Below are 12,000 nucleotides of genomic sequence, written 5' to 3' on the forward strand. Positions count from 1 at the left end.
TTCTTCCTCCTTAGATGTGGTATCTGTCCTGCAGGGTTTTGGGTGATAATTTCCAATCTCCAGCTGCCACTTCTCTTATATATCCTGGCTCAGTGAAAAGCACTACTTCTTACCTAGTCACCTAAACTGGAACTTGAGGTCATTTGTGATTCCTCCCCTTTTTACCCCACACACTTTGTCAGTCACCCATGTCCCAGTCTACTTCCATATCCTCTTGAACTTATCCATTTCCCTCCACTCCCACTGCCTCTGCCTCAGTTGATGACTTCAGTGACCCCCACGCCCCCCAGTCTATCCTTCATGCTGATGCTTGATAAGCCTTTCAAAAATAAATCTGATCTTGATACTCCTCTGCTTAAAGTCCTTCCAGAGCACCCCATGTCTCTAAGATAAAATCCAAATCAATTAGCAGAATTGGGAGGACCTCTGCCTGTCTCTCTAGCTACGTCTATTTTATTGTTTATTCCTTGAAACTCATTTTCCAGTCATATCATCAATGTGAAGTTCTATGAAAATGCCTTGTTTTCTCACTTCTGTGGGCACCTGCTCTTTCCTCTGTCAGGGGTCTTCACCCCTGCTCTCTTTGATCGGGTTAACTTCACGTTTGAAGAATAGGTCCTCTCCCAGGAGCTCTCTCCGAGCCCTTCCTTCAGTTCCCCTTTCCCAAAGTCAGGTTTAGCTGTCCCTCCTGGGACCCTCCCCTCTCTGCCTGTCTCCCTGCTGTGTTCCCTAGTAGTTTGAGCTTCCAGAGGCCAAAATCAATATCTTTGTCTTTATCTTACACACTTACATACTTATCAGGTGTTCCATAAATGTTTGTTAAATGTATAGGTAGCTCTTCTTAGAAGTCTGAAAAGTACTCAATTTTGTTTTTACCAGAAGGAACAACTTATACTTTATTTTGTTTGTTTTTCCCCTCCCTCTAGCTATGAAAATTTTTAAAAAGCTATAGTGAAGTATAGCTTGATTTACCTGTACTACTTGTTTACCCAGCCTAGTAATAATTTGACACTGTGACTTCAATCAAAAACTGATTCAGCCAAATGGACCTATATGCCATCCACTGCATAGGTATTTTAAATAAAATTGAATAGTTCATTAAATATAAATGAAGTCAGTTTTATTATCTGACTGGCCTGGTATTTTTCTTCCTAATATATAGTATAGGTCTTGGTTTAAACCCACTGAAGCATGTCTTACTCACCTGCAAACTCTGGTTGGTGGGAAGGTTACATGTAATAATATCTGCAAACTGCTCCTCCTATGTGTGGCCCTTAGTTAGATGTCAGTGTATGTGAGTCATTTTCCCTTTAAATAGCATTTACATTTAGAGTAAGGACTGACCATCAAGGGTAATTTTTCTCATTTTTTTCCCATTGAAATTCTTGAATTTACTGTTTACATTAAAGCTGTTGCCTATCTTTTTATATTAAACAATTTATTTCTAGGTTGTTCAGTTTTCGTTAGTAGAGCATATTCACCACAGATTTTAGTGATCATCCATATTTTAGGATATTTTCATTTCATCTCACAAAAGGATCTACATGGAGAGATGTGGACGTGTATCTTCACAAGATTTTAGTGCACCAGTTTGGACTCGAAGAAGCTGGTTTGAGTTTCACTTAGCTATCCTGTTAACAATCTCCTGGTAGCAGATTTTTTTTTTCTCAACTTTACTATTACATGTTTCCTTTGCCCCTTCGAGCTTATTGGACAACCACTAGAGAAGAATTTGAGCCTGTGTAGGGATGATTAGGTATTTTCTCTATAATGTGTAACGGTATATTTTTTAAAAATTAAACATCTGAAGGAAGAAGTCACGTAGAATTAAATGGTTCTTCCCTAAACCAGAATCTGTTGTTGGTTTACATTAAGGTTATTTTTGAAGGATGTTGTTCATATGACCTCAAAAGACCTGAACTCAAGACTAATTACTATACCTATATCTTGGTAACTTGCTTTCCTGGTTCTGGGTAGCGAAGCCAGTTGGCCTGCTTCCAGAGCACATTTGGGCTACAAGGGAACTAACTGCTTGCTTTGCTAGCTGGCATTCAAGATTAAAGCGAAGATGAATGTTGTTTTTGGCAGCAGCTGCTGTTTTGTTCGGGGCAGACCTAATACCACTCTGTAGGTCTGTGCATAAAGAAAACAAGCTACACAGACACTCCACTACCTTTCCAACTTTGGGAAGTGTGTAATGTGGGCCCTGGCAATGCATATTTTTAAAATCGCTTCTCAAGTTCACAGAGAGAAAAGTTTGGTTTTTGTCATTGTTGTTGTTTTCCTCCAAGTTTAGAAGCTTGGAATTTTCTGATTTCTCAAACAGCATTTGTAACCCTGATGTACTTGGGCTACCTGCATGTCCGTTTGTACTAAAGGAAAGAAGTGTGCAAAGCAACTTCTGTGATAACACACACATGTTCAGATCAAGTAAATAGTTTGCTTTAGAGGGACTTTGAAGCTCCTTTTCCTGGCATGTGGCTTTTTATTGTAAGGAAGGTTCTTAGGTTCAGCAAGAATTGATGATTGGGTGAATTTCCCACCGGGGTCTGCCGACACTGGTTCTCAACAAACATGAGCCACCGGTAAGACCTTTGCCTTTCAGGGTCTCCAGCCTCATCTTCCTATAGCTTTCCCCCATCTTCTTCAAAGTATCTTTTCAGTACTATCTGCCACCGTTAAAACCTCCCAGAAAAAGATCTGCTGTATCTGTCATTCATAATGGAGTATGAATGTTTGTCACTTTTCTTCCCTCTGCCAAAACTGTTTCTGTCATGTGGCTTAGTCTAACAACACAACCACATTTCTTAGTCTTTTTTTTTTTTCATCATGTAAATAATGTAAAGGCAATTTTTAGCAGTGAAAGGGTTATTGGAATTGTGTGTGATGTGGGGAGTATGTGGGGGACACTTTTGACGCATGCCTCTAAATAAAAACATCTAGAACTGCCGACAATAAGATTAGTTCAGTGTGTCTGTGCAATGAAAGGTTATCATGAAATGAGAGGTTATCACACAATGAGCGTGACCTAGAGAGAAAAGTTGTACTATGCTAAAACAAAGTAGCCAAAGAAAAATGTCATAGGCAGGAGCAGAGAATGTTAGGGGGAAAAAAAAAGTGAGATGATTGCCCAAACTGAAAAGATACATTTTAGAGCAGAAGTCACAAACACAGGGACATTTTGCTTCAGCATTCTATCTCCGATAGGGTGTGTGTGCGAGCACACCCCCCCACATTTAGGCACCTGTATACCCTTGTTGGAGTTTCCAGAAATTAGAGAAAGAGGAAGAGAGAGAAAACAAAGATAAGTATTTTGGTGCTACACAGAAATACCTAACTTAACTGGAAGTCATTTGTTAACTGACACTACTCTAAACACAGTTGAGAACAAAGAAATAAATTGAAAAAAGTTTCTGAATCCAAAATCAGTGTCAAAATATCCGTATACTAAAGGTCATACTCTTTGTTCATGGAAGATTGACTCTATAAAGTCCTCTTCCCTATTCAGTTTGAAAAGTCCTTGTTTCCCTGGTTTCCTTGACAATCCAAAACCCATAAACCACACAACAAATAATTGCACAGCACCTGTAGTTTGAAAAGTTTTCATTTGATCCTCACCATTGCTCCATGAAGTAGGTAAGGCAAAAATTATTCTTATTCTCATCTTCTACACTGATAAACAGATGCTTCGAAAGACTAATTGGCTTCTTTGAGGTCACACGGTAAAGGGCTCAAGAGGTTTCCGGGATCCACGTTCTGCTCTCTGCTACCACCGGTTTTCAAAAGCATGTGTTTTTTTTTTTCTTTCTTGCCCATGGAAACCTTTGTTCAAATAAAATCTTACCCAGAAGCATGAACAAATAAAACAGAAAAAAACCAAGCTGCTTTGCTTAAAGCAGGGGTTGGGGGCCCAGAATACTGACAGGGGCAATTTATTTTCCTTACCAGGAAAGCTTGGACATCACAATACTATGCCATTCATCCATTAATTCATTCAAAATTTCTTGAGCTCTTAGTTTTCTATTGCTGCTGTAACAAATTACCACAAACTTAGTGACTTATGAAACAATAGAAATTTATTAGGTTACAGTTTTGGGGATTCAGAAATCCAAAGTTGGTGGGCTTACTGAGCTAAAATCAAGGGGTCCGTGGGACTATGTTCCTTCCTGAAGGCTCTAAGGTAGACTTTGGTCCTTGACTTTTTCAGCTTCTGGAAGCCACTGGCATTCCTGGACTCCTGGCCCCTTCCCAGCAATGGCAAGTAAAGTCCTTATCATGTCACATCTTACCCCTTCTTCCCTTATTGCATTTCTCTAGCCAGAGCTAGAAAAGTTTCTATTTGTGAGGAGCCATAGGATTCTTTTGAACCCAGGGAATCCAGGGTAGTCTCTCCACCTCAAGGTCCTGAGCTAAATCACATCTGTAGAGTCCATTCTGCCATACAAGGAAAAAATTCACAAGTTCCAAGAATTAGGGTCTGGCCATCTTTATGCCATTACTCTGCCTATCAAATCCACCCTCCATGGGCCATGTGTTGTTTGTTGCTATTGAGACTACAGGAGGCTAGAAATAGGCATACTAGCAGTAAAATATGTTGCAAATATTGACCTGACAGCCTGGGAGAAACAGGTAAAGTGAGAAACCAACAAAAAATAAAATTTGAAAAACACTCTCTCAAACAAATACTGTACTTTGGAGCTACTTAGAGAAAGGCGGTCACAACTACATACGTGAAATGCTTTCTCCCCCTACCCACCTTTATTGAGGTATGAATGACAAAAATCATATATATTCAAGGTATACAGTGTGATGTTTGATATAAGTATACATCACAAACTGACTACAATCCAACTATCACCTCATAGTTACCCTTTTCTTCTGTGTGTGGTGAGAACACTTGAGATCTACTCTCAGCAAACTTCAAGTATATCATATAGTCTTATTAACTATAGTCCCTGTGTTGTACATTAAGTCCACAGAACTTATTCATCTTATAACTGAAAGTTTGTACCCTTTGATCTAGGTCTTCCCCAGCCTCTCGTAACCCCCGCTCTATTCTACCCTGTTACCATGAATTTGACTTTTTCTTTTCTTTTCTCTTCTCTTCTTTAATTTTCTTTCTCCTTTCCCTTTCTTTCTTTTTTTTTTTTTTTTTTTTTTTTTAGATTCTACATGTAAGTGAGATCATACAATATCTGTCTATGTCTGGCTTATTTCACGTAGTCTTTTATTTCATGAACCTGAATCATCAAAAAAAGTAAGGTTTAATACTTCTACCCACTGTTTAAGAAATAAAGAAAATGTGTGTACTATATATTAGAAAAATGTCTATAATCTATATAGACTAATACTGAAAAATTACTTTTCTATATAAAGAAGTAAGCTCTGCATTTCAGCCCTCTCCTTTCACGTGAATACTGATGAGGGACATTACTCCCATGACTCCTCCTCTGTTCTAATGTTTAGTTATGCCAGAGTGAATTGTTGTTACAAAAGGCGAATATCCCATACTACTAGCTAAGTATATACAAAAATAAATTACAAGTTTATGTAACAGCTTTAAATGAAGTGCTTCAAGAAGTAGTTTGTCAGAGATGTGTGACTGTATTAACAGATTTAATTTTAGCCCTAGCCAAATAGATTCCTATAAAATGAGCAAAATCCTATCTTTACAGGTGTTTGTATATAACTGATGCAAAAAAAGGATATGGAGGCTACCCTGGTGAGATTATTTTGCAATTATTATAGATGTCTGTATTAGAATATTTGTTAAAACTGTGATAGAACATATATTAAAAATTATGGTATCCTGAAAAATGTAGACTATTCTTCTGTGGCATGGATTATGGAACATACTTGTCTCCATATGCTTGATATCTGAAAAATCACTGAAGTTTTGGAGCTATGCTATTTGGAGCCCTTACCAGTGATCTGACTGCTTTGTGGGAATGCTGTGACAGTATGGGATAGAGGACAGAATTTAGAATTGGACCGATCTGTTTTTTATCACTTAGAAGTCCAAATCTCTCTGTAGCTCAATTTCTTCATCTTTAAAGTGACAATATTTGAATAAAATCTTTAAAAATTTTTTTTTTTTTAGAAAAGGCCACCTAGGTGGCTCAGTGGGTTAAGCATCTGCCTTCAGCTCAGGTCATGATCCTGGGGTCCTGGGATCGAGCCCCACATTGGGCTCCCTGCTCAGAGGGGAGTCTGCTTCTCCCTCTACCCTTCCACCTGCTCATGATCTCTCTCTCTCTCTCTCACTCTCTCAAATAAATAAATAAAATCTTAAAAAAAATTTTTAAATAAAAAAATAAAATTGGGATATATGAAACTTAAAGTTTGTGATAAGATATACAAAATGTTTGGTACATAATAAATGTTCAGTAAATGGTAGCCATTATTCACTGTATTGTTGAAACAACACCAGCATCTGCACTCACATTTTTCAACATCCTGTCTGATAGCACTGATGAACTGTACATGCTCTTATTTAAAGCCAGGCCCTGTGATTGACAGCTGGATCTTACCCCTTCTTGCCTTTTCAAGAACGTTGCTCAAGAAGTTGCCTCTCTTCTAATCCACGTCGCCAGTTACACCCACCTGCTGCATCATCCACACAGGCATATGGACAACCTGATGTTTCTACCGGCTTACAGAGAGAACTCGCCCCTCGCCCCAAGTCCCTGCCAGTTGCTACCCCACTTTGTTTTTATTTATTTATTCGTTTGTCTGTTTGCTCTCCTTTGAAGGACAACTCTTTAAAAGAGCTGTCTACATTCACGGTTTCTAATTACTCTCTTATGTTCTCTTAAACTCATTCCAGACTGGCTTTTTCCATAACTGCTTCAGTAAAAATGTTCTTATTAATGTCACCAGTGAGCTGTATCCTGCCAAGTCCAGGGGTCAGTTCTCGGTTCTCCTCTTACTTGACCTATTACGAGTATTTGACATAGTTTGACCTCCTCCTCCAGGTAATTTTTCTTTTTTTAAAACTTAGCTTCCTCCTACTCCTTTGGCTTCTCTCTCAAGCTCCCCAGCTCTTTTGTGAGTTCTAAATCTTCTCTCAGACCTCTTCCAGTTAGAGCACCATAGGACTCAATTCTTTGTTCTTGTTTCTGTCTGTCCTCACTCCCTGGATGGGTTCATCCACTCTTTTGAATGATGAATAAATTCCATTTATACATCAAAGGCTATCATTTATATATCTAGCCCAAACTTCCCTTCTAAATCCAGATTCAAATATCATGACCTCTAGTATCCTCCCTAAGGTATCTCAAAGACATTTCAAATTTAGCACACTCAAAATTCAGCTCCTGATCTCCCCTCCAGGCCTTCTCTACCCTGAGCCTTCCCTATATCAGTTGATGGCAACACCATCCTTCCATTTGCTCAAGCCAAAATCCTTGGAGTCCTCTTTGACTCTTTGAAATCACATTCCAACTATCAGGAAATCTTATTGGCTGAGCCTACAGGAGATACAGAATCTAACCACTTCTGGTCAGTGCATTGCTACAACCCTTTCTTGCTTGGATTATAACAAGAGCCCCTAACTGGTCTGTTTCTACCTATTGCTACCCTAAAGTTGGTTCTCACCACAGCAATCAAAGTGATTTTTTAAAAAAATATTTATTTATTTGAGAGAAAGAAAGAGACCGAGATAGCGACAGAGAGCACGAGTGGGAGGAGAGGGAGGAGCAGGCTCCTGCTGATCAGGGAGCCCAACGTGGGGCTCGATTCTAAGACCCTAGGATCATGACCTGAGCCGAAGGCAGATGCTTAATGGACTGAGCCACCCAGGTGCCCCCAACGTGACTTTTTTTTAAAGCCTTTTTTTTTTTTTTAAACAGTTTTAGGTTCACAGCAAAATTGAGAGGAAAGTATAGAGATTTCCCCTATGCTTCCTGACCCTACACGTGTACAGGGTGGTATATTTGTTACAATTGATAAATCTACACAGATATATCTTAATCATCCAAAGTCCATAGTTTACACTGGGTTTACTCTTGGTGTTGTACCTTCTATGAGTTTGGACAAATGTACAATGACATACCTACCATTATACAGAGTATTTTCAGTGCCCTAAAAATCCTGTATTCTACCTTTTCATGCCTCCCCTACAACCTCTGGCAACCACTAATCTTTTTGCTACCTTTTCCAGTGTGTCATAATAGTTGAATCGTAGAGTATGTAGCCTTTTTGGATTGGCTTCTTTCATTTAATAATATACATTGAAGTTTCCTCCATGTCTTTTCATGGCTTGATAGATGGTTTCTTTTTACTACTGAATAATATTCCATTGTCCAATATACCACAGTTTATTTACCACCTACCAAAGAACATCCTGGTTGCTTCCAAGAAATCATTTGCACAATTTAGTCTTCATTTAAGTCCAAGGGAGACAGTGCTATGAAGAGTGTGACCCCACAGTGCTGAAAGGAGCTTTAACCAAACTTAAACCGGGATTACTGCTAAAATAGAAGATCACATTGGTAAAACAATAAAAAAGTTTGAATTTTGTTTACAAGCCACTATTGTCTATGTAAGTAGCATTGTAGTCTCAGAAATTTCAGTAAATGATAATCATCATTTGGTCCAGTATAATATCTAGTTAGCATGCAGGTATTAGTGGAAAATAATCCGTTTTTTTGTTGTTGTTGTTGTTGTTTTGTTTTTTTAAAGATTTTATTTGTTTGACAGAGAGAGACACAGCGAGAGAGGGAACACAAGGAGAGGGAGTGGGAGAGGGAGAAGCAGGCTCCTCGCTGAGCAGGGAGCCAAATTCCAGGCTTGATCCCAGGTCCCTGGGATCATGACCTGAGCCGAAGGCAGACACTCAATGACGGGGCCCCCCGGGGGCCCCGGTTTTTTTTTTTTTTTTTTTAAATACATGGCAGCTACATAAATAGGGAAGATTTCTAGCCATGCGCAGATGGACTTTGTGTAATTTTAAGATGCCATAAATGAATGTTAACTCATAAAAGAGCTCTGACATTTTAAAATATCTTCACATCTCCATGCCTCTGCTCATGCTGTTTGTCTTTCCTGGAATTTTCATCCCTTCCTTGTCAACTCTTACAAACTCCTCCTTATCCTCCAAAAGCCAGCCAGAGTCACATTTTCTCTCTGGCTTTTCTTGGCATGGTCTTCCTGCCAAGGGTTCTCCTCCTTAAGGTTAATTGATTAATTGCTTCCTCCTTTGTGTTCCCAAAGCATTTATCGCAGAGTGTGCATTTTATTTATGTACCTGCCTCTGAGTTGCAAGGGCACCTTCGTCACCTTTGTTTCTCTAGTGACTGTCACAGTCCCTATCTCATAATATCTGCTCAATAAAATGGATTTGAATTTGAAGCATTAGACCATTTTTACCTTCGTCACTGATTCATCCAGCGAATATTTATTAAGAACTTTTAATATGCAAGGTGCTGTGTTATGGGCTCTCAAGTTACTAAAAAAAAAGAGAATTGGATGCCCAATTTCTTAAAAACCTCAAATATAATATAATAAGAAAAAACAAGTCCTGCATAAAAGTAACTATAAGACATGGTTGTGTTATTTTCAAGGAGAGGTATGTGTAAGAACATGTGTGTAGGTGATTACCTCACGCTAGGGTTCAAGAATTTCTTCCTATTCACTAAGGAAATGTTCTTCCATAGCAAATGGTTAAAAAGCTGTGATCAGGGGCGCCTGGGTGGCTCAGTTGGTTAAGCGACTGCCTTCGGCTCAGGTCATGATCCTGAAGTCCCTGGATCGAGTCCCGCATCGGGCTCCCTGCTCGGCAGGGAGTCTGCTTCTCCCTCTGACCCTCCCCCCTCTCATGTGCTCTCTCTCATTCTCTCTCTCTCAAATAAATAAAATCTTAAAAAAAAAAAGCTGTGATTAAAAACTGGTTCATTTGATGTCTCATAAAAGGTTAAATTCTCTGCTAGACCTCAAAATACATCTCTCTCCCTCACTTTGGTGTACTGTCCTACACTATTGGATTTAAAGCACTGCTCAGGTTTGCTGCTACTTGCCAAACAGTCTACACTTAAAGTAGAGAAAGTTTCTTTTGGTGCCTTGAGGTATGAATTTTATGCATTCCTAATTTTTAGAAAACACCTCAAGTGGTAGATCCTTTATGTGTTGCTGCACGTTCATTCCTAATTCCCATTAAGAAATTGGCTCTAGAATGCTTTTGACAAAAGTTAACAGTAATGGCATAGAAATGAAAACCCCAAACCACATTTTAAGGACAATTTTTTAAAAATTTGGTGAGCATACTTCAATTACTCAACATTGAATTGTATTTAAGCCAGTAGCATTTTTTTTTAAATGTAGATTGTCTTTTCCACATTATGATATAAGATGTAAGAGCTTGAGTGATTGCAGATGTTAACTGGTCATCACCAGCAATTTTTCTGTTTTCATTTAGACTTGGATTATCACTTGCATTTATCTTCAACTACTCCTATTTAATCCTCTGGTCAAAACTAAAGGGATCTGCAGGAACCGTGTAACTGATGATGTGAAAGACGTTACAAAATTGGTAAGTAAGGAATGCTTTCAATAGCTGTGGGGTTTTTTTCCCTTGTGTTTTTTTGAAAAGATTTCATTTTTTTCTTGTCCCAAGTTAGTATTTTTCCAAGACAAAGAAAGAAATCAATGAGTTATTCTAAAGGGTGTATAGAGAGCAAGTAGGGAGATATTACGATGAAGGAGAATCTGTTGGTAAAATTGGTAATATCACTGCAGTGACTTTGTTTCTTTGCTCATTTTTTTTGTCTCGGTCACAGGCAGCGAAGGACACTGGAGAGTTCTCTGTGTGCTGATGTGGTAGCACTAGCTTGTTCCCCATTATCTCTGTAGTGGGTTTCTCAGTGTGTCTTTTTTCCCCTCCATGCCTTCCTTCTCTTCTCTAACAAGCCTAACAAAAAAACCTGAGATAGCCATTCTCCCGTTTCCAACAGCATGAAGACCCCGTCACATGTGGGTGGGTATGTGCTCCCTGTGGGAACATAGCTGGAGAAGTGATTTGTTACCCAAATGTTGAACAGAATCATCTCCCACATTTGTCACATTGGAACTCATCCCTCAGCAAAAGCCATTTTACACCAGTGCCCCTTGGTCATGGCTAGCTTCATGCCGTGATTCTCTTAAAATGCATACCAAGGAGAGAGAGATAATACAGCATCTGGAATGCATTCTACCCAGCTCTCCTGATCTAGGGGAGATTTTACATGCCCATTTGAGCTACAGTGTGTGACTTCAGGATGAGCAAACTTTGAGAAGCATTTTTTGTAAGTGCCTGGTTCAAAATTGCCAAGTGGCATTCTGTAATTTGAAAATTGTCTAGAGAACAGATGATCCGAGCATAGGGAAGAAATAAGGGTCATGAAATGGAGAAAAGAAAGAAAATTATATTTGTTGAGATACTTGTTTTCCCTACTCTTGATATATATTTTCTGGTTTATGTTTTATTTGGGGTTTATAGCCAAATTTCAAAACAGAAGTTTAATTCTATGGTCAGAGTCTTTCTGGCTTAGCCTCAATGCAGTTAGCAACATACACACAAACACACACACACACACACACAGTTTATGTGGATTCCTTAGAAGGATGTCTACAGGGTCCAGGTTTAAAAAGTATTCTCTGATGCAGTAGCTGAAGATACATCAACACGTTTTATTTGAGGGGCTGGTGATCAAAGCAATGTGGCATTTGCCTGCTATGTGCCCATCTAGGTATTAAGGATGAGGTAAGGAAAGTTTTTGTTTTTTTTCAAAGATTTTATTTATTTATTTAAGAAGAAAGCACAAGCACAGGGAGGGACAGAGGGAGGGGCAGAGAATCTCAAGCAGACTCTGCATTAAGCACAGAGCCCGATGCGGGGCTCAAAACCTGAGATCATGACCTGAGCTGAAACCAAGAGTCAGACGCTCAATCAACTGAGCCACCCAGTCACCCCTGTTTTGTTTTGTTTGTTTTGTTTTTTTCAAAGCATAAAGACCTCTTCCTCAA

General features: G+C 39.0%; 1 protein-coding gene across 1 annotated transcript in view; it reads left to right on the plus strand.

Moving 5' to 3' along the window:
• Positions 1–12,000, plus strand: part of KITLG (KIT ligand) — an 82,286-nt gene that overhangs the window by 22,675 nt on the left and 47,611 nt on the right. The window contains exon 2 of the mRNA XM_021687513.2: positions 10,415–10,528. Coding sequence (XP_021543188.1) covers positions 10,415–10,528 — 114 coding nt within the window. The remainder of the gene's footprint in view (positions 1–10,414; positions 10,529–12,000) is intronic.

The sequence above is a fragment of the Neomonachus schauinslandi genome, chromosome 5 (genome assembly GCF_002201575.2).
Source record: "Neomonachus schauinslandi chromosome 5, ASM220157v2, whole genome shotgun sequence".
NCBI classification, from domain to species: domain Eukaryota; kingdom Metazoa; phylum Chordata; class Mammalia; order Carnivora; family Phocidae; genus Neomonachus; species Neomonachus schauinslandi.